Source organism: Mastomys coucha, unplaced genomic scaffold (assembly GCF_008632895.1).
Source record: "Mastomys coucha isolate ucsf_1 unplaced genomic scaffold, UCSF_Mcou_1 pScaffold20, whole genome shotgun sequence".
Lineage (NCBI taxonomy): Eukaryota > Metazoa > Chordata > Mammalia > Rodentia > Muridae > Mastomys > Mastomys coucha.
The window spans coordinates 79,198,426-79,226,106 of record NW_022196903.1 but is presented as its reverse complement, the minus strand read 5'-3'; the positions used below and the strand labels follow the sequence as shown (position 1 = coordinate 79,226,106).

The 27,681-nt window shown below is 36.0% G+C and overlaps 1 protein-coding gene across 7 annotated transcripts in view; it reads right to left on the bottom strand.

Annotated features, from left to right (window-relative positions):
- The window catches only part of Alms1 (ALMS1 centrosome and basal body associated protein), a 106,436-nt gene that overhangs the window by 42,995 nt on the left and 35,760 nt on the right, over positions 1-27,681 (bottom strand). For 6 of the 7 annotated variants that reach the window (XR_004122097.1, XM_031382387.1, XM_031382390.1 and 3 more), the window contains 4 exons: positions 23,292-24,982; positions 13,240-13,472; positions 11,187-11,312; positions 2,787-2,933 (listed from right to left, as the gene is read on the bottom strand). Coding sequence is in view for 6 of the 7 variants with exons in the window: in XM_031382387.1 (XP_031238247.1) it covers positions 2,787-2,933; positions 11,187-11,312; positions 13,240-13,472; positions 23,292-24,982 (2,197 nt within the window). In the remaining variant the exon portion in view is untranslated. The remainder of the gene's footprint in view (positions 1-2,786; positions 2,934-11,186; positions 11,313-13,239; positions 13,473-23,291; positions 24,983-27,681) is intronic. The other variant, XM_031382389.1, reaches the window with a different exon arrangement.

Sequence of the window (27,681 nt, the reverse complement as noted above, 5' to 3'; positions counted from 1 at the left end):
TATGAAAATTAATATTAGCAACATATCCTAATCAATTGAAATCCAAAAATATGAGGAATTAGAAATTTATTGACTGTCATGCAATGGTCTCTCTAATTTGGTAATTGAAGAAATAGGTCTAATATTATACAATCCATCTACATTTTCAGCTTGTTTGTTCGTGACAATGTCTTGCTGTGTACAACATATGTCTTGAGATCTTGCTTTTCCTATCTTAGCCTCTCTATCAGTAGTATTGTTTATTTTATGTTTTTACATTATATTATAGTTTTCAGAACAGCTTACATATTTTAAAAGTATTTATATACCCAAAAGAAATGTAGACAATTAAATTGGGAGGGGGTTTGTAAGAGAACAACAAAGAGTAAGACTGAATGCTTTGCTTGATGTTTGTAACTCTTGTATCAAGTTACCACAGTAAGAGCCAAGATTTTAAGCTCTACTAAATATAAAACAAACAAACAAAAACACTTTATATATTTATGTTCATTTAAGAAAATATTAGTAAGCAGAGCGGTGGTGGCGCGCGCCTTTAATCCCTGATCTTGGGAGGCAGAGGCAGGCGGATTTCTTAGTTCGAGACCAGCCTGGTCTATAGAGTAAGTTCCAGGACAGCCAGTGCTATACAGAGAAACCCTGTCTCGAAAAACCAAAAAAAAAAAAAGAAAAAAAAATATTAGTAGTGATGTATTATTTTGAAATATGCAGTAAATACATTTGGAGTTATTTAAAATTTATATTGACAAACACGTATGTGTTTTCAGGATTGCCACAGACAAGCATCTACATAAGTCTGTTAAATTGATTGTTGTTTTATATCAAACAACTTTTATGATACTCATTTTTATTGCTATAATATTTTATAAATTTTAAAGAATATGACAAAAAAGATATTGTAGGTATTGAAGGGGGGTCTCTGGGAGGAGTTGGGGTACAAAAGGAAAACAAGAATGTGATTTAATTCTATTTACTTAAAATATATTTTTAAATGTTAACAAATTCAGACAAATTGAAATCATGCAACTTTTCTCATCATAATGCAGTAAAACTTAAAAAAAACTCTGACAAAACAAAAAACAAAAAACCAAACAAACAAAAAAGGAGGCACACTCCTCCATTTTCTTACAGAAGATCTAGCTACCTATTCATCTATTCACCTATTAACCTATACTATGTTTTAGTCTGGGTGGTTCTTTTTGTTTTTGTTTTTGTTTTTTTTTGAATAGTGTATTGCTAGAACTACTGGTTTTCCAGCAATTTTAAATACATTGCACTTTTAGAAAATGACTGTCCTCGATCTAGGGAAAAAAACTTAAAACTCAGCACTTTAAAAGACAGACTAGGTGTCTGAATGAAGCAGGTGGGATCTGAGATGGATTGGGGACTGAAGCAAACAGGAGAATGGATATCCTGTATGTAAGAAACAGCCAGGTCTCCACTGAAGGTGACTACTATCACAGAGGAATGTGTGCTACAAATAACCAAACATTCAGATTTTTTCTTCCAACAAGCCCAAAATTGAATTTTCACAAGTTGGTACCAAAAAAATAAAATACAGTAAAATTTCAAACATCATGTGAACTCTTAACTCCTTGTCAAATCCTGCCTAAAATTGCACTTTGCAACATCTGACAGAGATAAATCCATAAGAATTTTAATCAAGATTATCTGATAGTTCATGTTCAAAATAAGCTTGGCTTAATATTTCAACAGCTAAAATATATTTTATTTATGTTGAAAATGAAGTTTACAGGGCTGGTGAGATGGCTTAGCAGGTAAGAGCACCAACTACTCTTCCGAAGGTCCTGAGTTCAAATCCCAGCAACCACATGGTGGCTCACAACCACCTGTAATGAGATCTGACGCCCTGAAGTACATTGAAGACAGCTACAGTGTACTTATTTATAGTAAATAAATAAATCTTTGGGCGGAGTAAATGGGGTTGACCAGAGTGAGCAGAGATCCTAAAAGTCAATTCCCGGGGCAGGTGAGATGGCTCAGCGGGTAAGAGCACTGACTGCTCTTCCAAAGGTCCTGAGTTCAGATTCCAGCAACCACATGGGGGCTCACAACCACCTGTAAGGAGATCAGATGCCCTCTTCCGGTGCATCTGAAGACAGCTGCAGTAAATTAGGCTGGAGCGAGCGAACGGGCTGGCAGAGGTCCTGAGTTCAACAGCAGCCACACACATGATGGCTCACGGCCATCTGTACAGCTACAGAGTACTCATACACATAAAATAAATAAATCTTTAAAATATATATATAAAAAGAAGTCAATTCCCAACAACCAGGCTCACATCTATCTGTACAGCTACAGCGTGTACTCATATACATAAAATAAATAAATCTGAAAAAAAAAAAAAAAGAAAATGAAGAAAATGAAGTTTACAGTTTTCCAACCTCTTTGAAGCACTTTAAATATTCTAACATTTTACTTTCCTGCGTTACTTAATGTAGTGGTAAGGAGAATGTTTGCCTAAAGGCATGACATGTATAACATATCAGTTTCTCTTGTCATATATATGTGTATATATATATATATATATATATATATATATATGTTGAAATACACATAAAGTTTAATTCTTTCAGATCTTTGTCAGGTAAATTATCCTTCCAGTTTTTGTCTTTTTTTTTCCCCTCTTTTCATTTTTATGGTTCTGAGGATTGAGCTCAGGGCCTCATTTTCTGACAAACCAAAAAATGGAGAAATACAACAATATTCTCACTTCAAATACAAAGATTCAAGAAACCAATCTGAAAGCACGCAAGGCCACTCATTACCTTTCTGAGAGGGTTTTTTCCCCTTTGTTGCGGCCCTCTTGCTATAGATCCCTTCTTTGTGCTTAATGTTTACAGCGGAGGACAGGTCATCGTCTCTTGTCCCTAGCACTTGAGGTGGAAAGTCTGGGGCAATAGCATCATTGGAGCCTACATAAAAATGAGAAAGCATTACAATTAACACTAAAAGTTTTGAAGTCAAGAAAGACTTTTTCTTCCCTTAGACCACTTCCATGGAAAGAGCACTATGACAAGAAATGCTGTAGGCCAATTAGAAGGTGTAAATCAAACTGAAAATCAGGGAGAGTAGAGTAAATGGTAAAATTACCAGTCAAGGAAGCAAATGACGTAAGACATGACACAAAAAGTAGAACAGTGATAGTTCAGGGAACTACTGCTAGTCAGGAAAGCTACTAAAAGGGAAAATGATTGAGGGATGTCTTTTGGTATGCCTATGAAAGGCAAAAAGAAAGATGGTACTATAGAACCACACACAAGGCATGTATACAAATAGCACATGTGGTCAGGCTAGACAACAAGATACATTAAGAGGAATATTTAAACATAACAGCAACATATGGAAGCCTAATCCGATACCATGAATTTTACTGTACATGAAATATAACATCAATGAAGATTATTTTTAATTATTAAGTAATTAATAAGCTTTGACTCAGGAAGAACTGTCCAATAATACAAAACATTGAACAAAAGCTAGTCATGTAACTCAGAGAAAAGAGCATATGAGGCCTTGAGTTCAATCCCTAGAACCATAAAATGAAAAGAAAAATTAAAAAAATACAAAAACTGAAAGGAATAATTTACCTGATAAAGATTCAAAAGAATTAAACTTTAAGTGTATTTCAACAATCATATATATACAAGAGAAACTGACAAGTTATTCATGTCACATCTGATAGGCAAAAACAATTTCTGGACATATAAAGGCTTATAATAACTACAGCTTATAGTCACTATAGAATTCTAAAAAAAAAACACTTTGTCTTTCTACCCCAGGATCCCACATCTTGTATATTTACTGGACTCCTAATTATTGTGTAATTAATATATATGTAATAGTAATAATATGTATATAACACTAAATGTTGAGAAAGTACTAGTTTCATTGGTTCAATGCAATATAAATAAGCCATAATGGGTTTTCAGAACTGCCTACAAGTTTCCTACCAACCCTTCTGGATCAAGTCTACAGATGACCTGGATCTTCTCAGCATACTTGGTTATCATTTTCTAACCCTTGACTCTTGGATCTCTGGCAAGTCCTATTATCCTTTCTTCTACCAAGTGCTCAGTTCTTCTACAGAACTGGACCTTTACTCTTCCTAGATACACATGACTACCAAGGAATGGCTCAAAGAAAGAAATGCTTAAACCAGGCCTAATGGCATATGCCTTTAATTCCACCACTTTGGAGGCAGAGACAGACAAACCCAAGTTCGAAGCCAGCCTGGTCTCCAGAGTGAGTTCCAGGACAGCTAGGGCTACACGGAGAACCCCTGTCTCAAAAAAAAGAAGAAAAAAAAAAAGATTCACTAAGTCAAAAAAACAAATAATGCAGGCTGGCAAGATGGCTCAGCAGGTAAGAGCACTAATGTTCTTCTGAAGGTCCTGAGTTTAAATCCCAGCAACCACACGGTGGCTCATAACCACCCGTAATGAGATCTGACACCCACTTTTGGTGTGTCTGAAGAAAGGTACAGTGTACTTATGTATAACAATAAATAAATCTTTGGGCCGGAGAAAGCAGGGACTGAGCGAAGTGGACTTGACTGAGAGAGCAGGGCCGATTGGAGCAAGCAGAGGTCCTAAAAAATTTCAATTCCCAACAACCACATGAAGGTTCACAACCATCTGTACAGCTACAGTATACTCATATACATAAAATAAATAAAACCTTAAAAAAATAATGCATCATGTATCAGAATTGTTGCTGGACAAAGCCCAAGTAATACTCTAAGTACATTCTATGTGTTCATCTACTCATGGTGACAGACATATAGAATCCACCTTTTCACCTATAATCATAGGTTCACTGGTGATTCTTTGAGATCCTGCTTTTCTTTCTTTGAAGCAGAATTACTCAAACATATGGTAAAGTCTGTGTTTATGGTTCTGAAAAACTGCAACGCTGTCTTCTACAATGGCCACACACTTACACTCCAACCAGTACCATCTAAGATTGCCTCATAGCCTCCATCAACACTTGTTTATTTTTAAAGGAATCAGGAGTGATTCTAACAAGTGTGCTGTGTGACCTGTTATGGCACTGGGTCATACTTGACTGTGAATGACTGATAAAAAGTACCTCTTCATGTATTTGTAAGCTAATGTGGATTTAGGTTCTGCAAGCACGTATAAATCAAAGTTATTTGGGTTTTTTTGTTGTTGTTGTTTAAGTAGCAAATTCTTCACATTTTTCTGGATATTAACTCCTTATCAGACACACATATGGTTTACAAATGTTATCTGTCCCACACTGGTGGAATATGCCTTGAATCCCAGTACTAGAGGGGAGAGGCAGAAGGATCTTGCTGAGTTTGAAGTCAGCCTAATCTACATAGTGAGCTCCAGGCAGCCACCACAGTGATTGAGTATGACTCCCTAAAACAAAACACCCTCCTACTCTATGAATTACCTTTTTGTTGATGAGGTACTCTTTGGTATACAAACACTTTCAATTAATTTTCTATTTGTTCTTTGTTACCCAAATTTTGGATATCATGTTAGTTAATGAAAATGATTAAATTTTTTTTTAATTATTGAGCCTCAGTTTTTGTTTGTTTTTGTTAGGGAGTGGAGGTTAGGTAGGAATTAAATCTAAGGCCTCATGCCTGCAGGATATGCATTTATTATTATTGAGCCACAGCCAGAACTCAATCACCAAGTCTTGAATAAAATAAAATCTCTTTAGTAGTTTCTTTCTGTTAAAGACAAAAATAAAATTAAATTGGCTTTTCTTAAGCTTTTCATCCCAAAATATGTTCAATTTTGTTTTTTTTTCCTCTGTCCCAATGATTTCCTACTGGCTACACTCGTGAGCGCACACACACATACACGCACACACCAGCACACTGACATCTGTCTTGAATGTGCAACTCATTGATCTGATTCTAGAATTGGATGAGTCTTCAAGTGAACTTTTCAGGACTAAGTTACACATTTTCCAGCTTACACACATTAGTGAAAAGATCTTTTCATGGTCATACTGTTTGATGAATATGCATTAAAGTAACAAATACTTGATTTATATTCTTTCTCCACTAAATACAGATCATTTTCAGCTCATTTATAAATTTGTTATTTTAAGAAAGAAAAGATAATCTTGTCCCAGTAATTATACAATTTAAGCTTCGGAGCTGGAGAGATGGTTCAGCAGTCAAAGAACACAGGTCAATCTTCTAAGACCTGGGTTCAATTTCTTGCATCCATGACAGTTCATAATTATCTGCAATTGCAGTCCCAGGGGGTCTAATGCCCTCTTCTGGCCTTGAAGAACCCTGCACACACACAGTGATCACACATTCAATAAACACTTATACACATGAAATAAAAATAAAAGTTTTTAAAATCTTAATCTTACAGATTTACAAGTTTTTTGTTTTTGTTTTTGGTTTTTTGAGACAGGGTTTCTCTATGTAGCCCTGGCTGTCCTGGAACTCACTCTGTAGACTAGACTGGCCTCGAACTCAGAAATCCACCTGCCTCTGCCTCCCAAGTGTTGGGGTTAAAGGCGTGGGCCACCACCGCCTGGCTGATTTACAAGATTTTTAAGTTAAAATGTAGAACATGCACTTCAGTCTCTTGCTATTGATTTCTGTTGTGATTATAAAAGATGTTTCAATCTACATGTTATGTTCTTTTTATTTTATTTTGAGAGAAAAACACTTTCCTTTTTTTTTTTAAAAGATTTATTATTATAAATGAGTACACTGTAGCTGTCTTTGGACCACCAGAAGAGGGCGTCAGATTTCACTATGGCTGGTTGTAAGCCACCATGTGGTTAAAGGCATTTGAACTCATGACCTTTGGAAGAGCAGTCAGTGCTCTTGCCTGCTGAGCCATCTCATCAGCCCCAACACTTTCCTAATTCAACTTGAATATTATTTCTGTTCACATCATACTATCTACAAAGCAATTTCTGGTTTGGAGTTAACACTGTTTCTAACGGATCTTATTTCCTTCTGTCCCATTTTTGGTTTTCCTTTTCTTTTGTGCTTTTTAGACAGTTTTAAGTTGTCCACATCACCAGTTCAATTTTTTTATGTTAATTTTAACCCTTTGTTTATATAAAAAATCATTTTAAAATATGATGTCAAGGCTTCACATGGAGAGACGGCTCAGAGGTTAAGAGCACTGACTGCTCTTCTGAAGGTTCTGAGTTCAAATCCCAGCAACCACATGGTGGCTCACAACCATCTGTAACAAGATCTAATGCCCTCTTCTGGTGTGTCTGAAGACAGTTTCAGTGTACTTACATATAATAAATAAATAAACCTTTGGGCCAGAGCAAGGGGAACTAGAGTGAGTGGGGCTGGAGAGAGAAGAAAAAGTGTCTGAAGACAGCTGCAGTGTACTTAGATATAATAAATAAATAAATCTTTAAAAAAAATGTGAAGTCAAATTCTACATTTTCAGGAAGTTTTCCTTTTATTTATTCCTGCTCCCTCCTCTTGAAAAATTGAAATACTGGTCTGGAAAGATGGCTCAGTGGTTTAGAGCACTTGTTGCTCTTGCTGAGGACCCAGGATTCATTGCTAGCACCCACATGGTGGCTCACAACCATACCTAAGTCTAGTTCCAAGGGATTAAACCCCCTCTTCTGGCCTCTGCAGGCACCAAGCACACATGTACTAGTATGTATGTATGTACCAAGCACACATGTACTAGTATGTATGTATGTATGTATGTATGTATGTATGTATATGTGTGTATGTGTTTTTCCCCCCGTCCCAATGATTTCCTACTGGCTACACATACACACACACACACACACACACACACCAGCACACTGACATCTGTTTTGAATGTGTAACTCATTGATCCGATTCTTCAATTTGATGAGTCTTCAAGTGAACTTTTCAGGACTAGGTTATATTTTCTATTCATACATGTATATTTTATATACATACATACATACATACATACAGGCAAAACATTCATACATAGTTTTGGTTTTGGTGTTTTGTTCTGTCTGCCTCTTCCTCCCATGTGCCACCAGCCAGCACTCATTCACATTAAAAAAATAAATAAAAACTGCCAGGCATGATGATACATGCCTTTAATCCCAATACTCTGGAGGCAGAGGCAGGCAGATCTGAGTTCAGGGCCAGCCAGGATTAGAGATTGAATTCAAGGACAGCCAGGGCTACAGAGAAACCCTGTCTCAAAAACAATTTAATTAGGATATTATTCACATAAGGTTATCAATGTAAATGTGTGAATGATTCAGCAGTATTTAATGGATTCACAATCAACACTAGTAATCAATTCTGTAATTCTCATCACTCCACAAAGAATCCCTTATAATCTCCTCCATTACCCCAGCAACCATCAATCCACTGTCTCCACAGCTTTATTTCACACATTTTATTCACAGAAACTCATAGATTACATAGATTGTGAATAGGTCAAAATATTTATTGTTCATTTCTCACCTTAAGTTAGTTTTTTTTTTTAAACTGTCATTTTCTATGTTGTTACATATATGTTATTCCCTGATGGACTTTGGATCCTTTTTTAAGTATAAAATGTCTGTCTTTTAGAAATTAAAATCATTAAAGTCCAGTTCATTTAATATTACTACAGTTAAACTCCACGGTATAATTTTTTCCATCTTCTTTTTGTCCTATTTGTTTCTAAATTTAACATGAGTATTCTGTATATTAAACTATAGTCGGATCATGTCTTAACTACTCTGCTGATATCTGTCTTATAGTTTAATGCACTAATATTTAATTACAGACAATGTAAAATTTAAGTTCATTTTATTCCTGTTTAATAAATCTGTATGCCTAGGTTTGTTTCTCAATTTCTCTCCTATTAAATTTTTCTGTTCAAAAAAGGATATTTGCTACAGTGGCCTTTAAACACTGAATTTTTGTTTTTTATTATACATTCCTTAGTTTTTCTTAAAGTTGTCTTGGGAATTACCATTTGCACTTTAATTTATAACAATGTATTTGGATAAATGCCAAGAATTATTTAAAAAACCAAACAAAACAAAAACAAAAACTCCTGTAAACTTTGTCTTTGTTTCAGAGAATAGTTTTGCTAGATACTGAATCTTGGTTGAGGTGCAGTTTTCCAGTTTGTTTTTTTATTGGGTTTATTGCCTAGTCCTTCATCCCTTCACTCCCTCCCTCCCTCTGCTCCTCATTTCTGTCAACTCTTTGAGGATGTCATTCTAGTTTCTCATGAGCTCAAGGTTTCTGATAAGATCTTATCTGATGAGTCTTGATAACAAAATCTAGCACATAAAGAGGTACTCTCTGACCTGGGTTTGGACAGTTTGATTCACGCATATCTAACTGCTGTCCTGTGTTTTTCCTACTTGGAGCTCTTAAATTTAGGGTTACCACATGTTCAAATATTCTTTTATTCTGTTTCTGTCTCTCTTTTCATTTTAATGTGGAAGAAACTCAGTGATAGAACTGATATTATAAAGAACTTACTAATAAATTTGCTTACATTATACAAGTAGAACTTAGCCTCCAAATTATCTAAGATTGGTAATGTGCTACCTACATCTGTTAGGGATAAGCAAAATTTAGGATACTACAATGGAAATGTTTATTCACTAGTACTGACCAGCCATCAGGCTCCATTCCCATAACAAAGACATGCCTCTAAAACAGCTGTTCTCAACCTGTGAGTCTCAACCCCTTTGACAAATCTCTATCTCCAAAAATATTAAATTACAATTTATAACAGTAGTAAAATTATATTTATGAAGTAGCAGCAAAAATAATTTTATGATAGGAGGTCACCACAACATGAAACTGTATTCAAGGTTCCCAGCATTAGGAAGATTGTATCCACTGCTCTAAAGGGAAGCTCAAGATTCCCTTTAAGTACTTAATGGTACTGCCATTAAGTACTCAGAGCTCTTATCAGGAAAGACATAATTCTGCCAGGTGAGCAAGATAACACTGGGTAACAACTATTTGAAAAAGAACACTGTTATATTTAAAGTAAGTCTTGCAAAATATAATAACTTTGCTGTGCAAATATGCCTAAATGGCCAGACTTGCAGTCTCTTGTCTCTATTCAAACTGTTTTCATCATACCCCGGGGCAGGAATTTAAGCATGACTGCCTATAGACCTAGATCTATGCATACACCTAAAGTGCACACAAGTTAATAAAATCTTACCTGGATCTTAGCCCCAGCCAGGCAGGTGCTTTAGCAGAAAGCGCTTCCTTCACTTCTGAGCATACACAGTGAGTTCTCACTGAGAAGGCACACCATTCTATTACACTTTTATTCCCTCCACTGTATATACATAGGCAACTTAATGGTGCCCCACAGAATAAACAGGGTGGGATTTACTCCTTTTTCTCTTTTGTCTGTTTCTTACACTCCACACTAAGTTATCTCAATGAACCTGTCTTTAGTTTACTGTCTCTTTTGCCTGAACTTCATCTGTTGAGTTCCTCCAGAAAATAAATTTGTGCTTTTCAAGTCTAAAGTTATAATATAGTCCCTTCTAATAAATTCCATCTCTTTAAAACATTCTCTATCTGATAAGACAATGTTTTTATATCTTTCCTTAGTTCTTCAAAAGTTGTTTCATTTATATTATTAAACACTTTAAATAGTTAAGTATTTGTGTAATAAGTCCAATGTTTAGGATTCCTCAAGTACTTTTTTCCTATGTATTAAACATTGTATCTTGTGTTTTTCCTTTACAATTTTTTGTTGCAAGGTAGACAATTAAATAATATAATATAGCAAATGTGGAAGTCAGATTCTACTCCCACCTCAGGATTTGTTATTGTTTTATGTTGTTTAATAACTTCTGAACCAGGTGTAAAAACTACACTTGATTGTATATGGCCATTAAAGTTCTTACTGGATCAGTGTGGTAGTGGGCTAATGCCTATATGAAGACTGCTTTCTTTACACCACTGAAACCAGTAAATCTCAAGTCTTTGGCTCTGTGCTTATTCTAAAGGGGCTTGAACACCTACCTACACAGGCAGCTGTCAACTCAATTTTAGCCTTTTTTTTCCTCTTAAACAAAGTCTCAAATAACTCACTTATTATGAATCAGAGGTTAGTTAAGGCATGAAAACCTCCATATTTGACTAAAAGATTTCATAATCAACCAGTCAGCACACAGTGTTTCTAAAAGTAAAACCTTGAATAATTTTTTCATAATACCTGAGTGTGAGCTCTCAACAGTGGTATCAGATTTGGAATCCAGATATGAAGGAATTCTTTTTACCAGTGGAACATAATACATCTTCGAACTACCAGATGGCTTATATGGCAACAGCACAGGCTGGGCTGAGAAGGTAAATATCAGAGCTGTTAGTAAGAAACACTGACTCTCCAAATACACACCAAGTACCTTTCATCTGCCAAGCAGGGCTCACATTTCTTGAAATACATGAATGAACTAAACATAAATTCACCTTTGCTTTCAACAGAATACAGAATTCTAGAAATGGGAAATACATGACACAGTTAATTAAAATATACATGCAAGTTATCTGGTATTTTAAAAAGTTATAAGGCATATATCAAAGTTGAAAAGACATCAAAGTGAACACAAAGTGAAAAAGATAAGATCTGACTATTCAGAGGCAGAAAAAAATTTTAAACCTATTATTTATATCGGAGTTCTCTGTATATGAATAGGATAAAATTAATATTCTTATAAAACAGAAAAATGGAATTGAAACTTTTACTTTATGATAACAAGCATGTAAACAGAAGAAAAACATGGATAGAGTCTACATCAAACTGATGATTTTTTAAAAAAGAATTGTTTATTTTATGTATATGAGTACATTTTTGCTGTCTTCAGACACATCAGAAGAGTGATTATTAAGATTATTAATAGAGTGACTATTAAGGCAGTGGTGGCACACGCCTTTAATCCCAGCACTTGGGAGGCAGAGGCAGGCAAATTTCTGAGTTCAAGGCCAGCCTGGTCTACAGAGTGAGTTCCAGGACAGTAAAGGCTACACAGAAACCCTGTCTTGAAAAAACAAAAACAACAACAAAAAAAGATCTGATTATTCAAAGATCATCAGTTTGGGGGCTGAAGAGATGGCTCAGTGGTTAAAGGCACTGACTACTCTTCCAAAGGCCCTGAGTTCAATTCCCAGCAACTACATGGTGGCTCGCAGCCATCTATAATGGGATCCAATGCCCTCTTCTGATGTGTCTGAAGACAGCAACAATGTACTCATATACATAAAATAAACAATTCTTTTTTAAAAAATCATCAGTTTGATGTAGACTCTATCCATGTTTTTCTTCTGTTTACATGCTTGTTATCATAAAGTAAAAGTTTCAATTCCATTTTTCTGTTTTATAAGAAGAATATTAATTTTATCCTATTCATACACAGAGAACTCCGATATAAATATAGGTTTAAATTTTTTTTCAGTTAGATCTCTCTTCTTGTGTTTCTGCCACAATCATGACAGCTACATATTCTAAGCAAGACACAAATTGTCCCATAGCCTGAATCTCAGAAACAGGCACTTGGAGGCACACCAAAAATACTTTTGCCACCTGAGGCCAAACTCCAACTGGCTCAAAAGCCTGAGATGTGAAGACAGATATTTGTTATTTTAAACTGCTGAAACTACATACACACTTGTGTGTGAGAGTATGTATGAATGTATCTATATTTGGTAATAATACAGACTGGTTTAGGTAGGACCTGGGGCATGTTAGGTATGTATATACACTATCATTGAGATATATCACCAAATTCACTGGAGATTTTTTTTATCATATATGTGTGCATGTGGATATGTATACATGTGTATGTTCTTGTTCATATGTGTCAGGGTTCACATATGTTCACATTTCCATATAGCAGGATTAGTGGTCAACCTGAGTAACAGGTGGTTGTTTCATAAGCAAGAAGTACACTATTACTATACACAATTAAAGCCCTATTACTATGAACCAAATGCCAACAGTTCTTACATGCTAACTATATTTTTACAAAACTCACTGGACAAAAGTCAGCCAGCCATAGCAGCATGAATTCTATATACACTTATTAACTCTATTTAAAATAAAGATGAAAATCCTATTCTTTTCACAGATATGCAAACAAAAATTGGATACAGTAATATTGTAGCATAATGTTGATATTAAAATTAGGTTTAATGATGAGAAAGACAATACATTTTAAAGATAATTACAATAAGTTAGTTTAATGATGTAAACCTCAGTTATATCCTCTTACCGTCTTTGCCATGAGAAGCTGTGATTTGCCGCACTGAGGATGACGAGGCAAACCTGGGTGGCTTTTGGGCCATGGGGTCTACAATGTCCTTTCCATAATCATCAGCATTAATAAAAATTTCAGATGAAAATGTAGTCTTTTCTGGACTTTCTGTTGTTATCTGAGTGATGGCATCAGATGATAATAACTTTCCAGAGGATGTAGTAAAGGAAACCTTACTCTGTTCTTGTGAACTAACAACAACAAAAAAAGACAAAACAGCTCATATCTTTGGCAAGGAATATTTAAGCAATTAGGCAATTGTAAATATAGTGATCTCACATGTTAACAACTTACTTCCATAGTAGCCTTCATTTTGTAAGATACATAGTAAAAAGTGATCAAGCATGTTTATTATTTATTCCAAAATCATTTTAATTCATAATACCTTTATGTAATTTAACTGAGGAAACTACTTCTTAGTTGAAATTAATAGACTCTCATTTACTTATGTTTAATTTGACAATTAATATAAAACTATATTAAATGCCCAGAGGACACAAAGATAAACATGAAACAAAGTCTTCCCATAAAGGAATCATAATGGTGGAACCAGAAGTTCTAAAGAGTGTGCCTGTATGTTTAATCTAGAATCTGAGAATTCATGTTAAAACAGAGTAAATGAATGATTGAATAAACAAACATCTAGGAAGAAAGGCTAGTTTTGCTTATGAAAAATTCCAAAGAACATGTACACACCTCTCACCAAAGAAGGTAAAGCTTAATTCCAACTCCCAAACCCCCAAGTATAGGCTGGACTTAGTGGCTAGAATAGCCACTAAGGAATACAACCTAAGGAATACAATAGCCTCAAGGAATACAACCTAAAAAGTGAGAAACCCACCTACCTAGTGATCAAAGATGACATCACATTATACTTATGGGTACAATTTCCCCTATCTAATGTGATTTCATTTGTGGTATTCTTTCCTCAAATTTAAAGCTTCAGTCTAATCACGAGAAAACATCAATCAAACTGGAATGAACGATCTATTTAACAAATGTCTCATATTCTTCAAAATTGTCAAATCCATTTAAAAACAAGGAAGGAAAAAGGACAGTCATATACTGCAGAAGGCCAAAGAGATACCTGCACTGTCATAGCAAAATCCACAGGCTGTGTGGTCTTTAAGCAAAACTCACTGATTACCAGTCTGGAGGCTCAGAAGGCCAATGAAGCAGTAACAGATTCTTTGTCTGGTGAGGACCTCTATTTTATGGTTCATAGATGTTGCCATGTTTACACAATGGGAGGGAAGTCTTTGGATAAAAGGCATTAATCTCATTCACAAAGCACTCACTCTCACAACCTAAATACTTCTTTGATGCCATATCTCTAAACACCAGCATACTGGGGATTAGATTTTAATATGTAACTTTTGAAGGAACTAAGTATCTAAACCACCACATTCTGTTCCTGGTTCCCAAAATTCAAGTCATCACATGCAAATACACTCATTCCATCCCAATAGTCTCAACACATTATAGTAAAGCTCTGAGGTTAAGTCCCGAGTGTTATCTAAGTAGATTCAATCAGAGGCAGATTCAATGTACAATTTATATGCAGACAAACTGTTCTCCAACTGTGAGCCAATGACATAAAACATAGTATGTCCTTTCAAAATACAACATGACAACCGGGATAGTCTCATTCCAAAAGGGAAAGAAAGAAAAGGAAATCTGAAATCTTAAATCTCAATAATCTTGAACAGAAACTCTGACCTCTTGTCTCTGTGACTCTGGCAGTCAATGACTGTGGGGCTTCTCCCAATGACCCTTCTCTCAGTAGCTCTCTAAATCATATCACCACAATGTTGCTGGGTATAGCACATACATGGGCCCTAGAGCCACACCTGAGATGGCAAAGGAGTGCAGTGACATAGAGTACGGCACAGAAGATCTGTGGGACAGCACTGAGCAGTAAGCACAGAAGATGCACAAAGACCTGAAATGTTTCCTTTCAAATTATGACCCCAAGTCCCTGCACTCTGGGTTATCAGTGGAAAGGACACCAATAGTATCTGTAATGCCTTCGGATATATTCTTTAATATTCTTAGTGATAAGAACAGATCTGGCTGATCCATACTTACTTAATCAAATAGCCACTTGGCCATAATACTAGTGTTCTCTGCCAAACACACTTTCTCATTTTTATAATACAGAAATGCTAAATATTTTCCAATAAATAATCTCTACTTCTTTTCATATTAAAAATTTATCATTAAATCATTTCCTTTACTGCAGAAGAGGTGGTGGGCAAAATGTAAGAGTTGGAAATGGGAGCAGCACTCTGAAATACTGTCTTTTGGACATAGCAGGCCATTGTATTAAGATCCTCACAGCAGCTATGGTACCTACACAAGACACAGACAGGTTCTGATGTGTCAATATTCCAGTACAAACAGAGAAGGGGCCCACTCCTTGATGAGAAGCTATTGGCACTTAATGGCTGATGAATGTGGAAGAGTTAATTTTATTCAGGGTATAACCACTGCTAGTTAAGTTGCTAATGATCTGATTAATAACTGTGCACATACAAAATAATATAGTAAAATAAACATTTTTAAAAACTTACTTTTCTTATTCTATTTTATAACCAACATCTAAGAAAAGCCAAGCTGTGCCGTCAATACTTTTCTTAGAGACTTCAGCCAAGTTCATCACTTACAAGTTCTCCCTTCCCAAAACCTCTATGTCATCTAATTTTCCTAACTTACATATTGTCTTAAAATCTAGTCTATGTATGAGAGAACGTTGTATGTAATATTTGTGACTCTGCATCTGGCATGTTTCAAGCTTAGCTAATGATCTCTACCTCTACTTATTTTCCTGCAAAGGACTTAATTTCATTTTTCTTCATGGCTCAATACAACCCCACTGTTTATATAGCATATTTTCTTTATTCACTTACCTCCTGATGAACACCTAGTCTGATCCTGTAACCTGACTACTATAGATAGTACAACCATCAGCGAAATTATGCAGTTTTCTTCAGTGGTAAACTGACTTAGATTCCTCAGGTATATTCCCAGAACTGGTAGAGTTAGATCATATGGTATTAGTTTTGGTTTTTGAGGAACTGCCACATTATCTTCCACTCCAGCTGTACTAAAATTTATATTCCCACCGACACTATTTCTTTCCCCTGCATCCTTGCCAGCATTTGTCTGATTTCTTGATGTCAGCCACTCTGACTAGAGTGAAACAGAATCTCAGCCTAGGTCTGATTTGCATTTCCTGATGGGTAAAGATACCAAGTATTTTTCCATGTATTTACAGAGCATTTGTATTTACTCTTTAGAGAATGCTTCCCATTTATTGAATGGGTGATTAGAGTTTTGATACATACTTTTTTGAGTTCCTCCTATTTCCCAGATAGTAGTCCCAGTCAGATGAAGAGATCAAAAGATTTTCTCCCATTCTGCATGCTGTCTTTTCATTCTGACTAATATTTCCTTTCTCTGTAGTCTGTCAACTCTTGCTCTAACCTCCTAAGCCACAGGAAGTCAAAGCCTATGCATGCTGATGTCTTGAAGTACTTCCTCAATACTTTCCCACAGGAGTTTAAAGGCTTATGCCTTATGTCCACATCTTAATTTTTAAATTGATTTTTCTGTAGAGTAAGAGGCCTGCTCTCTGTTAGCCATACCATTATATGGCATAAGTATGTAGACACCTCCCCAAGTCCCCTGTATAAAACTTCACTTTCATTCATGAGCAATCAATTCACCACCTGATAACACTTCCCAGTGTTCCCACCTCCAATCATCATGTTAGGAAATAAGGTTCGATAAGCTTTTTTTAAATCACAGAAGCATTCAGACCACAGAATAACTAAACAAAATATAAAATATTGGAAGAATCCATGGAAGAGAAAAGGGCCATTGATAAAATACAGATAAAAACCAGGATATTTAGCAACATACAAGTGCCGATTTCTTCATTCTGACAAATATACTATGAAACTGTAACATTAGAAATAGAAGCTGAGTGATTGCTAGAAAGTATTTTGCATGTATATTTTCTATAAATATAAAATTTTCAAAAATAAATTTAGCTACTTTGGGTGGTGCTTTTGTTAACTCCAAAAGAGATAAAAATTTTAAAAAAAGGAAAAAAAATAGTGTGTTACATTAGAATAAAATGAATATACCCAAAATACAGAAAAACTTTTAAAAATCTATATCTGAACAACCATCCTAAGAGTGAAATATGAATAATCATTTTATATAGCAACAAAATAAGGTTATCAACTCAATATTCCTATTCAACATTTTAGTAAACTGTTAATGATATGCAGAAAGTGTTAGTGGGCAGAAAAAAATAGAAAAAAAAGTAAATGAGTCAAAAAGTAAAAAGCCATTTCTTTGATACTGGATAATATCAAGTACATGAACAAGAAAAAATGCTATATAATCTTAGGATAAAACTGACTTTTTAAATTGCCAGATATAAAATCAAAAAATATCTTAAAATCCATTAAAATTTTCCATATCAGAAAAGTTATAAATTTAAAATATAGAAATATATTTTGGTACATGGTACTATAAAAGTATCAAATAACTAGTGAGCATAATAAAAGATATAAGAACTCTATTAATATAAGAAGGTCAAGGGTGGCCTTAAAAAGTTCTTAGGTTTTAGTTGGTAGTTGGAGATCATAAATCCTACTAAGACAGGGTTTACTGTGTAGCCCTGACTGTCTTAGAACTAGCTCTACAGACCAGGCTGGCCTTGAACTCAAGAGTGATCTGCCTGCCTCTGCCTTCTGAGTGCTGAGATTAATAAACATGTACACCACTACCCATGGCTTTATCTCTTTGGAAGTCATTTTTTAGCATTTTACTTTTTTCTATTTTTTATTTTATGTGCATTGGTCTTGCCTGCATGAATGTCTGAGTGAGAATGTCAAATCTTGGAGTTACAGACCGGTATGAGCTGCCATGTTGGTGCTGAGAATTGAAACCCAGGTCCTCTGAAAGAGCAGTCCATTCTCTTAACCGCTGAGCCATCTCTCCAACCCTCTTTGAAAGTTTTACTCTGTAACTTAATATATAGGTCAAGGTGGCTTGGAATTTATGACAACCCTTCTATTGCTTCAGCCTCCTAGATGTTGGGATTATGGGCCTGAGCCACCTCATTCAGCTTCTAAGGACTACTTTTATGCTTTCCTGTTACTCTTTGTTTATTTCAAATGAAAAGGAAAAAGCATAGCAGCATCAATAGCAGGGGCTCATGGCACACACCAATAACCCCAATATGTGAGGCAGGATGATTATGAATTTGAAGCAGGCCTGGACTACAGAGAAGATTCTGTAAGAACAGAAAGAGACTAGGTGTGGTGCACATCTTTATTTCCAGCATTTAGAAAGGAGAGGCAGGCAGATTTGTGTGAGTTCAATGCCTAGAAAAAAAAGGGGAGGGGGAATTAAAGATAAAAACAGTAGCTGGGCAGTGGTGGTGCATGCCTTTAATCCCAGCACTTGGGAGGCAGGGGCAGGTGGATTTCTGAGTTCAAGGCCAGCCTGGTCTACAGAGTGAGTTTCAGAACAGCCAGGGCTATACAGAGAAACCCTGTCTCGAAAAACAAAAAACAAAAAAACAAAAAAAGCCAAACAACAACAACAACAAAAAAAAAACCAGTAAATCATAAGCCACTCAGATAAGAAAGCACAATTCTGTATAGGTATAAATAATAAACTGAATTTGTTAAACACCAAGATACTTATATAATTTTAAAGAATCTCATATTACATATTTAATTACATAGAGAAAAGAACAACTTAAAAATAGTAACATGTAGCTGTTACAACCTTACTAAGTAATTCAAGTGATGGTTTTCAATCATAGAACAAATTAAAACTATATAACATATGATATGATAATGATGAGAGTCAATATAATTTGTGCTGCATAAAGTAACTAACAGAAATGCAACCATAAAAAACCTCAAAGAACATTTCACAAAATAATCATTTTATAAAATCTTAAAAAGTTTCAAGCTTATGAACATCAAGAAAGCACTAAAGCTGGACCTAGTAGAGTTCATCTTTAAATTTCAGAATTTGGGAGGCAGAGGAAAGCAGACTTGAGTTCCAGGCCAGTCTGGTCTACAGAGTGAGTTTCAGGACAGCCAGGGCTATATAAAGAGACCCAATCTCAAAAACAAAAAACAAATAAAAACAAGAAACCACTGAAGAACCAGCTTCAAAGGAAAGGACTTTAAACACACATAAACTAATATGACATCTAATTTTGAATTATTTCTACCACAAAAAAAATTAAGATGCAAAATATAAGACAAAAAATAAGAGTAGAAATTAACAAAAACTACTAAAGAGGCTTACCAAAACCCCTATTTTTAACCCTTAACAATAATGACCTCACAGAAAGATTACCAATTATCAGAAAAGGGAGCAATGGGAAGCTAATGTCACAACGGGATAGTACATGTCAACTTAGAAAAATAATTTTTAAAAAGCATTTTTTTAAAACACCGAAAAAAACTATATAGTCATATGCATTAAACAAATTGAGCTAGTAATAAAAACTATGCCATCCATGACAATATCATTGGTATATTCTACCAAGCATATAAAACTAATTCCAAATCTTCAGACTACCAATACTTTCATAAACTATTCCAGTTCAATACTGGAAAACTACTCATGAGTGAATGCTTCTCCAAAGTACAGCTGTAAAAATCTTTAACTATCAGTCCATCATGTTAGCATAAGCTTCCATGAATTAACGATGTAGATGGCAATCTCTACAACACCCACAATAATAAAGAGTTTCCCTCTGTGATATTTGACTTTCTCTCCTTTCCCACTTTAATTCCTTACCTGGATAGGTTGGCAAGGTGGTCTTTGCTTACCAGTAGGAAACTTAGACCCTTCACACATGTCTTCTGCTCTAGCTATTAGCTCAATCCACTTCATTTGCTTTGTGCATGCTAGCACAGATCTACTTATGGACAGATCTCCCTCAGATTTTTTTTTTGTGTGTGTGTGAATGAGAAATTTTCTTTAGTATTCTCTTGGTGTGAAGAAAACAATGAGTATAAATCTATCTCGTTTCTACCAGGGAAACCAATCAACCAAGAAAAAAAAAATTCTGTCTCGAAAAACAGAAAAAAAAAATTAAAGATGTCTATAAAGGGATGAGAGTGCGCTCAGTAGCTAAAGCACCCACTGCTCTGCCAGAGACCCAGATGAAGTTCACAGCACCTACATGGTGAGTCACAACCATCTGGAACTTCAATTCTGGGGATCCAGCATCTTCTTCTGGCCTCTGTGTGCACTGTACACATATGGTACACATACATACATGCAGATATATATGCATACATACATGCATACATACACACACATGACAAAAGAAATAGTACAAATTTTAATTTAAAAAAAATGTCTTTAAGACAATTAAAGGTCTAAAGACAATTAACTAGGTCAAGCATTTGGATGTAAAATGGTCCCAAGGTGGTCCCTAGTCCTAGACAATGGCACTGTTTTTGGAGGCTGTAGAACCTTTAGAAGGTGGTGCCTCACTGGTGAAAGTGGGTTGCTAAGGAGCAGGTGTTGACAATTGTAACCAGCCCTACTTCCAGCCCTAATCTCTCTTCTTCCTGGTCTGCTGAGATATAACAATCCCCCTCACATCCTTCCATCATAATTCCTGCCACTTCCATCACTGTGCCTTCCCCCACCATGTACTGTATATTCCCAGCTCAGCCAAGAGAAATTTCTATCCCTGATATTCTCTGTAAGAAGTATTGCTTCTCTTCCATTCATTTATTCCTCTTTTTAATTATTTATATCAGTATAGACTCAGTCATATCTCTTTCATACTTTGAGTTGTAATACAGTGCTTAAGTTACTCAGTTTCTGAGATCAGTGATTTCAGAGTTTTGCCCGACTCCCACTGCAGCCCAGAATCAGCAAGTTCGCTAAAGAACTCTTTTCTTTTGTATGGAGCATAGTATTTCAACTATTTACAAACCCTGATGTAAGCTCCAGATTTGCTCAACTGTTACTGGATGTCATTGCTCATAAACCCTTTTACTGACTTAAGCTAATACAAATAAAGCCAACTGGTTAGACTGATTGGCCAACAAGTTTCAAGGACATCTCTATCTCTGCAATCACAATGCTGGGATTACACACTGTATGATTACACATGACCACCCTGACATCTGACTTTTTCTAGGCCATGGTACTAGAGATCAAACTCAAGTCCTCGTGTTTAAGGCAAACTTTTCCAGCAGCACTGCCTCCCCATAGACCACAAAATAAAATTTGTTTCCTCTAATTTTCAAGGTTTAAAACCCAGGAGTTGAGTCTAAGCACTGTAAGCATGAAGCTCAGCACTTAGTATATTTTCAATAAGGAACATCTTTATTAGTTAATACTTATAATTTATTTTCTTGTTTATATTTTTATCTCAATTTTAAAGAAACTCAGCTCCAATAATTTGGCATTTAAACCTTGAAGGGAATAGTGAATACTGTACACAAATATGCTATTCTTTTAATTTCTAAACATTAAAATAAAATCCATCACTTCCTATGATTTATAATATTCAACCCAAAAGTTGACCTTCGATTTCTTACCCAAATCCCGTCAATCACTTCAGATTTGTAAAGGACTTTTCAACTTCACAACACTTTCCTTCTACAACATCTCAAAAGAGTGTCAAAGATATTAAATGATTTGTCCAAAATTGTGGATGAAAGAAAGTTACTAGTAGTGCTCAAGAATGTGTAAAACACCACTATGCAGGAAGCGAAATTCTTGCCTCGTTAAAATGAACTGCTGCTGAGCAATTTTCCTCCCACCAACATCACTTGGCACAAGAAACAATGTTAGTGTCTTGGTCTCCAAGTCAATCAAGGAATCAAGATATCATCAAGGCTAAATGAGATTGTGTATCAATGTCACTCATGCCCATAGTTTTGAATAAACACTTCTTCCTTCCTCCCTTCTCAAGCCCTGGGCTTCCACTGCAGTGTGCTACCTTCTCATTAGCCATAAAAGACTTATGAAGGTAAAACTAAATCAGCGGTGAATTACTAATACTAGGTAGAGTAAAACAAATCTAATTAACCTGTCCATGAATTTAGTTACCATTCCTGTAATATGAAGTAAGGGAAGTTTCTCATCCAGGAGCATCATAATCATATACATAACTGCTGGGCTGGCTAAAGGGCTTATGTGCCAGGATAACACACGCAATACTATAAAGTTAAGGGGCTTTAAAAGAAATCTCTTATAAATACAAAATATAATAGAGAAATCATGAGCTAGAAAGGAAAGAGAGAAATATATACAAAGAGAGTATGCATGCAGAAATATGGTTAATCCTGACTGTGAACTTAACTGGATTGAGAAATAACTGGATGTGTTTGAGGGTATTTGCAGAGTTAATTAGATCATGACTACTCTGATCTAAGAATAGCTAAAATTACTGATGGATTCAAAATATAAACAGACTACTGGGAGATGGTAGAACTATTCAAGGTGGGAAATAGTTGGAAGAAATCAGATCACTGGGGTATTTTCTTGGAGGCTCCTCCACCTCATCCTCTTGTTGCCATGATATGATAGTGAAACAAGCAAACATCAGTTGACCTCTCTAAAACTATGACCAAAGTAAATCTCTCCATACTTATGCTGCAACCTCCCAGGATCTTCAGAACATCTCCAATATAAAAAAAAGTAGTAATTGTACCACGGGCTGACCAATGATTCTTTTCAAAGTTTCAGATTTCTTACATCTGATGTCAAATCTTACAAAAAGTTCTTCCCATGTTACTTCATATTTCATGTTAACATTACTTTCACATGTTCACTTACTTACATACCTCTTAAGACTTCTACCAGACCAATTAGATTCAATCTCCTATAAAGAAATCACACTGCCCTCCCCCACCCCAAAGTCTTTCAGTTTGCTTAACTATTTAAAATCCTTTGTTATAAATTCCATCAGTTCACCTATTATCACAGTGACTCACCCATCTGCAGATACTGTAGTCCCCTCTGGTTTGGAATATTCTTCCAAATTTGAAATTTTCACTTGTGTTTGCCTTGAGGTTACTATCTGGCTATTCTGAGGAGGTGTGGTTTTCAAGTCCTGAAAAATAGTCTTACTATCTGGAAGAGAAGACTGTGCAACTTGCAAGTCCAGTGCAGATTTAGGTCCTAGAAAAACTAAAGACTCTTGATCCTGTGCTACTGGTTTACAGGTCAGTAATTTGGAGGTTGGTTCCAATGACCTTGAAGATATAATTCGCAGATCAGAGTTAAACTCACTATTAATCCTCGTTTTAGAAGCAGGATCCAATGAATGAAACCTTTTATCTAAGGTTCCACTATCCAACTTGGAAGGAGTCTTGGGACAAAGAATTATACGAACACATGAAAGTGCTTTTCTATTTGAAGGTGGAGTAGATGCAGCTGTGCAGTGGTCAGGGGCTGACTGGGAGACCATATCACTGACCTTGGCTTCAACATTTACCACATTAGAAAAGTTTGATTGAGGTATATGCTGAACCTCTTCTACCCCACAATCCTGAACTTGAGAAATAAGACAGTGTTGTTTTCTCGTGTGGCCATCTACATCTGGAGGTTTGCATTGCTGCTGATCAGGAAAATCGGGAGAAAGGTCTGTAACTATATAATCCTGGCACTTAGAAAACAAAGAGTGGTCTTCTCTTATTTCATGATCTACAGGTGGGGCTTTGCTTTGTTCAGATAGTTTTAGCCGTTCAAGAAAAATGCAAGAAGGAAGATGAGGAGTTACAATTACATTTTTCTCTTTTACCTCTACTGCAGAAGTTAGTTTGTCCTGGTTAACAATGGTATCCTTACCAGAAAATTGAACTCCCTTGAAATTGCTAACATTTGTACTGACATTGGGTTCAGAATGGCTGACTTCAAAACCCGATCTTTGTAAGAGTTTTCCTTTTTCATGAGAATGCTCAAAATCAACAGGCAATTTTTGCCTTTGTCTACTACTATCAGCTAAAATAGTCACTGGTGTAGAACTATGCCTTTCAAGTGATGAATGGGAAGAGGTCTTCTGTCTAAGATCTCTTGGAGAAATCTGCTCTTCAGGGATATGAGGCTTAAACACCCCTAAAGATGGTCCAGTACACTGACTACCTGCAGTAACACCAACCTTAGAACCAGAGGAATCAGAAATGCACTTAGAGTGTTCGTGAAAAGAAAAAGTGATGGAAGTAGGGAACTGCTTCTTGGGTTCAGGGGGCAGTATTTGAGATGTGGATGGAAAATCCATTTCTTTAGCTGGAATACAAGTAGGTTCTACTAATTCTGATGGCTGGGGATCCAGGTATGCATGGAATGGCATTCCAACACCCTTGCTAATTTTGATGTCATCGGGTACAAGTTTTTGAAATGGGGGCTGACTCTGTAACTGAAAAGAATTCCCTACTTTGAAATGGGAACTGCTCTGATCTATCGATCTGGAAAGGTTGATGTGCCTGCCTCTCCATGATGATGGGCTCCGACGTCCTCTAATCAAGTCTGAAGGTTCAACAGACCGAAAAACACAATGGCAGCTGTCTGGTCGTGGTTGTTCAGCAGTAAGAGTCCTGTAACATCCTTTCTCATGGCTCTCAATAATAATGTGACTACATACAGCTTCGGGCAAACATCCTATTCCTCGTGGACTCCGTAAGCCCTAGAAGATATAAAAAGTAATCCAACAGACATATACTGATTAGTTTTATATCCAAGCTAAAAATGACCATGAGTGTTATCTTCTTTGTCTATAAGACAGATGAAAGGAACAGCAGGGAAAAAAATGAAACTTTACAGAATAAAATGGCTCATGATAATGAAGAACACTTAGGAAACTCTTTAAAAATTGTTCTACTTGGATCTAGAGAGATGGCTCAGTGGTTAAGAGCACTGATTGCTCTTCCAGGACCCATGTTCAGTTCACAGCATCCACATCAGGCAGGTCACAACCATCTGTAAATTGAGCTCCAAGGAGTCAATGCCTCAGGCCTCCAAGGGCACCAACGATCATGTACACATACCTACAGGCAGACACACAAATATATACATACTTAAAAATAATAAAAATACCCATGTGTGGTGATGCATGCTTTTAATTCTAGCACTTAGGAGGCAGAGGCAGGTGGATTTCTGAGTTGGAGGCCAGCCTGGTCTATAGAGCAAGTTCCAGGACTATGCAGGAAAAATTCTGTCTTGAAAAACCGATGATGATGATGATAATAATGTTAATAATAACAACTTCAGCAGCTTTATTTAAATAAATTCTGATTATTCCTAAAAAAGAACACATACACTCATATCAAACACACACCAAAAAAAAAAAAAATTCAAAACTCAGCAGTGGGACTGTGAGTAGCTCAGTGGTAAAGTGCTTCCCTACCATATATGATGGTATAAGTTTGATCCCCAGGATAACACACATACAAACAAACAGAAAGAGTGACATAAAAATGCCAATAAACAGGATATTAAAAAGTAAGGATATTAAAAGAATGTTCAACATCAAAAATGGATATCCCTGTGAATTATTCTCAATTCAAATATTTTAGTTATTTGAAATAAGAAAGGCCAACACAAAAATATGCATGCTATATGACTTCATTTTATGATATTCTTGAAATTACAAAATACAGAAATGGAAACTAGTCTAGAATTTGGCAAGTGTTACAGAAGAAGTAGGAAGGGAGGTGCATGGATATAGCTATTACATATTAGGACAGCCTCAGACAGTCTGTGAAGTATCAGTTTTTAGCATCCTGACTATAAAGCAAATGTCATAACTGGGGAAGATCATTAAAATTTTTTGCAAGACATTGGCTGGGCATAGTGGTACATGCCTTCAATCTCAGCACTTGAGACAGGTAGGCAGATCTTTTGTGAATTCAAGGCCACCCTGGTCTACAAAGTAAATTCCAGGTCAACCCAGACATCCTGTCTCAAACAAACAAACAAAAAAAAAAAACTTTGAGCCGGGCAGTGGCGCACGCCTTTAATCCCAGCACTTGAGAGGCAGAGGCAGGCGGATTTCTGATTCGAGGCCAGTCTGGTCTTCAGAGTGAGTTCCAAGACAGCCAGGGCTACACAGAGAAACCATGTCTCAAAAAACCAAAACGAAAAAAAAGTTTCCTTTTGGGCTGGTGAGATGGCTCAGCAGGTTAGAGCACCAACTACTCTTCCAAAGGAACTTAAAGGAACTTAGTTCAAATCCCAGCAACCACATGGTGGCTTACAACCATCTGTAATGAGATCTGATGCCCTCTTCTGGTGTGTCTGAAGATAGCTACAGTGTACTTACACATAACAATAAGTAAATCTTTAAAAAAAAATTTAAAAAAAAACCTTTGTAGGATATGATCAGTGAAGAAACTGGATAAAACAGGACACATATCCTCTCTCCAAATCATTTCTTATAGCTGCATGTAATGCTACAATTTAAAACAATGGTTGGTTTTAAAAAAATTAAATATACAGACTTGCCATTTTTTAATGTGCAGATTCTGATTAGCCTGGAATCTCCTGATACATCACTGGGAAACAAATGCCTTAATTTGAGAAATACAAATTTTCTCCACTTTCAAAGCTGGAAATCATTAATCATCCAATATTGGTACTCATCTAAAATGTATTTCTCTTTCTCAGTGGCCTACTTCCTCCTGTGGCATCTTTCAAGTTTTCATAATAAACAAATTCATAATGATCTTTCTACTTTAAAAACTCTTTAGAGTATTTGGGAGGCAAAATGACCCAGGAAGTATAGACACTTGCTGCCACGCCCGTCTCAGTTCAATCCCCAGAACCTACATGGTGAGAGAAAAGAATAGAATCTTGCGAATTATCCTCTGACCTTCACAGGCATGCTGTGGCACCCTCACCACAAAATTAATATATGTAAACTTTTTCTAAATTCTTATTGCATTAGAGCCTGTCAAACATTATTTTTAGACTACTCTTCTTAAAATCTTACAATAAGCCAACATATTGACAGATGTGCAAGAGGTCGTTTTTAAAAAGCAACTGTTAATAGCCAAAACATGGTATTTAAGTGTCTAGTAGAGATGATGGAGAAAAAAAATGTGGTTTATGTACAAATGGAACACTACCCTCATAAAAAATGAATGCATGATTTTCTTTTTTATGTACATGAGTGTTTTACCTGAATGTGTGTATGTGCACAGGTATGCCTGGTGACTTTGTGAGCCAGAAGACAGCGTCAGATCCCCTGGAGCTGGATGGTTATGAACTACCATATGGATGCTGGGAACTGAACCCTGATACTCTTCAAGGGCAACAATTGCTCTTAATCACTGAGGCATTTCTCCAGCCCTACATCATGCTGATTCTATGTAAAATTCAAAAGCA